Source organism: Frankliniella occidentalis, unplaced genomic scaffold (genome assembly GCF_000697945.3).
Source record: "Frankliniella occidentalis isolate FOCC.00 unplaced genomic scaffold, Focc_3.1 Scaffold163, whole genome shotgun sequence".
Taxonomy (NCBI): domain Eukaryota; kingdom Metazoa; phylum Arthropoda; class Insecta; order Thysanoptera; family Thripidae; genus Frankliniella; species Frankliniella occidentalis.
The window spans coordinates 278,286-281,738 of NW_026267289.1; the positions used below are offsets into that span (position 1 = coordinate 278,286).

Consider the following 3,453-nt stretch of genomic DNA (forward strand, 5'->3'; position numbering starts at 1 on the left):
TCTCTCTCTCTCTCTCTCTCTCTCTCTCTCTCTCACACACACACACACACACACACACACACACACAAGAGGGTGCGCGCCCGAAAAGTCTCCTTCCGGTTAGTCAGGCACGCCCTGTCGCGATCACTTGCCGGCCGTGGCCTGGAACACCCACAGCGCCAGCAGCGCGACGCTGAGGCCGAGCGCGGGCCTCATGGAGATGGCGTCGTTGCACTCGCAACTGCACTTCATGAAGTCCATATAGCACGAGATCTTGCAGTTTTGGGTGCGGCAGCTGCTTTCACATTGGTTTTGTTTCCCCAAGCAATTGTCTTTGGCCAGACAGGTCTGAATCTGGGCGATGTTGTCCATGCTGGCGCCCTTGATTCCGTAACAGCCGCACAAGCAGTCGAGGATGCACTTGCCCTTGCACTCGTCGTCGGTGCTGGAGCATGAGCTGCAGGACGTGTACTGGCACTGGAGCAAGAGAAAAAAGGCCATCCAGCAATGAGCAAGCGAAACCACACAAATTCGACGTAATCGGCACGGAAACAGACTTTGCTGAAGTGATGAACCCTGTTCGACCTATGTCTATCGACCAGAGCTGCACTGATAAATACTGTGTGCGACAGGCGCAACTGGCACAACTGGCGCGTACATGTAAGAGTTCAACGTTCAACTTTCAACAATACGTTTATGGCACACTTTTTAGTGTTTTACTGGATATTTTAATACTAAAAAGGATTAAACAACAAAGTTGAAGAAACACTTGGTTGTGTACAATGACTCTAAGGACTGGCGAGACCACTGGACACTTGAAAGCGTTCAAATTTACTGTTGAACACTACTTTAAAGTATTCAAATTTCAAGTCCAACACCTAAGAGTGTGCGCCATAGAGTTGAAGAACCATACGCACGCCAGTTGCACATTTTTATTTTCAGTATGATTACAACGTTTTTGCATCAACTACGTGTTTTAAACGTCAGATTAATGTCCAGCTATGAAGAGCCTTCATTGACGGTCTATTTGTTCGGAAGGTTGTGACTCACGCTATTTGTGGTCACACACTTCTGCATCTTGGTAAAGTCGTCCGTGTCGGAGCGGGCCGAGCTGAGTCGCACGTTAGTGGGTGCGCCGGCCGGAAGAGATACGTTCCGGAGGGGGCCCATGACGCTCAGGGCGCTCTCGATAGGCGAGCAAGGCCCGCGGTGAAGCGCAGAGACACCTGGAAGAGAGCAGACCGGCCGAACGTTACTTGCGTCTGAGCGTCGTTTTGGAGCACTCAAACAGTATTTTGTTAAGTGGTTTTTGTGCAAACGTTCGTGCGCAGTTAAGCCTTTATGTTTCATTTTTTACGGATTCGTGCGCAAAAAGGCACGATTTCTTACACATGTGGGAACAAAGGTGTTCAAATGAACGCAGAAACTTGCTTAGAAAACCGGATTGTGAACTTTTTGCAAATGCAAGTGGTTAGTGTGTGAACAGACTCGACGCGGGTGGCTCTCTGAGGTTGGCTGGGTAGTAGACTGACCTGATAGGGAGGCGCAGTCCAGCTGGCACTGGCTGTCGTATGTGACGAAGTTGGAGCCGCACACCTTGGAGGAGGCGGGCGCGGGCGGGCACGGGCACGCGGCCAGGGCGAGCGGCAGCAGCACCAGCAGCAGCGCCGGGGCGGCCAGCATCGCGCACTGCACCATCTGGAGCAGGGTGTCGAATCAACGTAGAATACAGGGGCTTGATCTTGTGAAGGTCTCCTATCACCTTTAAACTAAAATAGAGTACAATTTAAAGTACATTGGCTTCATTTCTTTTGATCCATTAATCCTGTGGATGTACGGCTCACTCCATTGGGCCATTGCTAACGCTCTGCTTACCTTTCTGCTTGCTGCGATAAAGGAGAATGTGTTTTTCCTGCTGGCTGCGACGTACTGGACTGCGGTCTCCCAGGAGTCCCTGTGCCTTTATGTAGTGCGAACCCAGCGGGAAATGACAGCGATAGCGGTATCTCATTTTCTTTCGCTATGCCTATAAATAGCCGATAAGAATTGAAGAAGCCCTTAGGGCCTTAGTTCCTTACAAACAGCATAGTGCTCGTATTACAAAGAATTTGGTTTGTACGAAGGATCCAGAGTAGTCACAAAACGCCTGTTCTTTTCTTCATGTTACGAACGGGACTGTTTGGAGACAATAAATCTATTTTATAGCATACAAGCCATCATTATCTTTTCCTAAAAATCTTTTTCCATCCGAACCTCAGACTGGAAGATTTTGGCAGATAAGCGCATGTATTTGGGCGTCTATCTAAAATACTGGCAAAATGCCACTGCCAACATAAAAGCAGAGGAAAAATGATGTCATATTTAAAATTCAAACTGAAACAAAAGAATTTCGTTCGAATTGAATTTGTATGGAATTTTCTTAACCATTCATTCTCATACTGCAGTATATACATTTTTGAATAGTAATGTAATCCGAGTGATAGAAGAGAGGGTTATTTAGTCAAATCATTGGATGTTAGAAGAACTGCTGGTGACCGACGTGACAGCGTAGCGCCTGTGGCAGCCAGGGTAGGCCAGCCAGCGCTACACGCGAGCGCGCAGCGGGCGTGGTGGCCTGCCAACTAGGCGCTCAGCGGTCTCCACAAGCACAGCACACATGCGCGCGCACCTGGGCGGCGTCCTAACCGATACTACACGGTCCTATACTGGGGCGTAATGTGTGGTACAAGCACCGAGCACCGACAATTAATTCCTTGCCTTACCGCAATTGTTATCGTTATCGCCATATAATTCGTCACTGGTTGTCCGGCAGTGACCCACTCTCTGACCCAATCTCTGACGTCAGTGAGGGAGGAGTCACCAGGTGGATGACGGTATCACTGTGAGTATCGGTGCGGTATTTCCGTTTGGTTTCAGGTTGACGGATCATAACTTTCCATTTTACACCTGTGATTTCCTTTTAAAAAATGCCAACCATATTTAAAAAAAAGCTATCAATATAACTAATATAAAAGCTTTTTATTTCAGTTTATTTATAATATTTATTGTCCTTTTTGGAAGATTCAGAGTACAGTGAAGGCTATTGTTGTAATTAGCACCGGACTTCTGTGTGCATAACTGAGTTAGATACAAGATTATAACTTTAAATATGCATTTAGGAACTAGCTAAGAAGCTACGATAATGTATCTGAACTAAGTTATGTCACAGAAGTCCGGGCTGGATACAATAATGCCATTTACAAACACACACACACGCACACACACACACACACACACACACACACACACACACACACGCACGCACGCACGCACATGCCCGAAAAGTCTCTTGTTTCTGACGGTTAGTCCGGCGCCTTGTCGCGGTCACTTGCCGGCCGCTGCCTGGAACACCCACAGCGCCAACAGCGCGACGCTGAGGCCGAGCGCGGGCCGCAGGGAGATGGCGTCGTTGCACTCGCACGTGCACTTCATGAA

General features: G+C 48.2%; 3 protein-coding genes across 8 annotated transcripts in view; 1 reads left to right on the forward strand and 2 right to left on the reverse strand.

The window, feature by feature from the left end:
• LOC113209059 (uncharacterized) overlaps positions 1-3,453 on the reverse strand; it is a 17,035-nt gene that overhangs the window by 6,367 nt on the left and 7,215 nt on the right. The gene's annotated exons all lie outside the window — the stretch shown is intronic.
• LOC113209084 (para-nitrobenzyl esterase-like) overlaps positions 1-3,453 on the forward strand; it is a 26,967-nt gene that overhangs the window by 3,003 nt on the left and 20,511 nt on the right. The gene's annotated exons all lie outside the window — the stretch shown is intronic.
• LOC113209047 (uncharacterized) lies at positions 7-2,015 on the reverse strand. Its single transcript, XM_052271466.1, has 4 exons — positions 1,855-2,015; positions 1,512-1,748; positions 1,030-1,205; positions 7-456 (listed from the first exon to the last, which is right to left on the reverse strand). The coding sequence occupies exons 2-4, from the start codon at positions 1,675-1,677 to the stop codon at positions 124-126; spliced, it is 675 nt and encodes a 224-aa protein (XP_052127426.1). The 5' UTR covers positions 1,678-1,748; positions 1,855-2,015; the 3' UTR covers positions 7-123.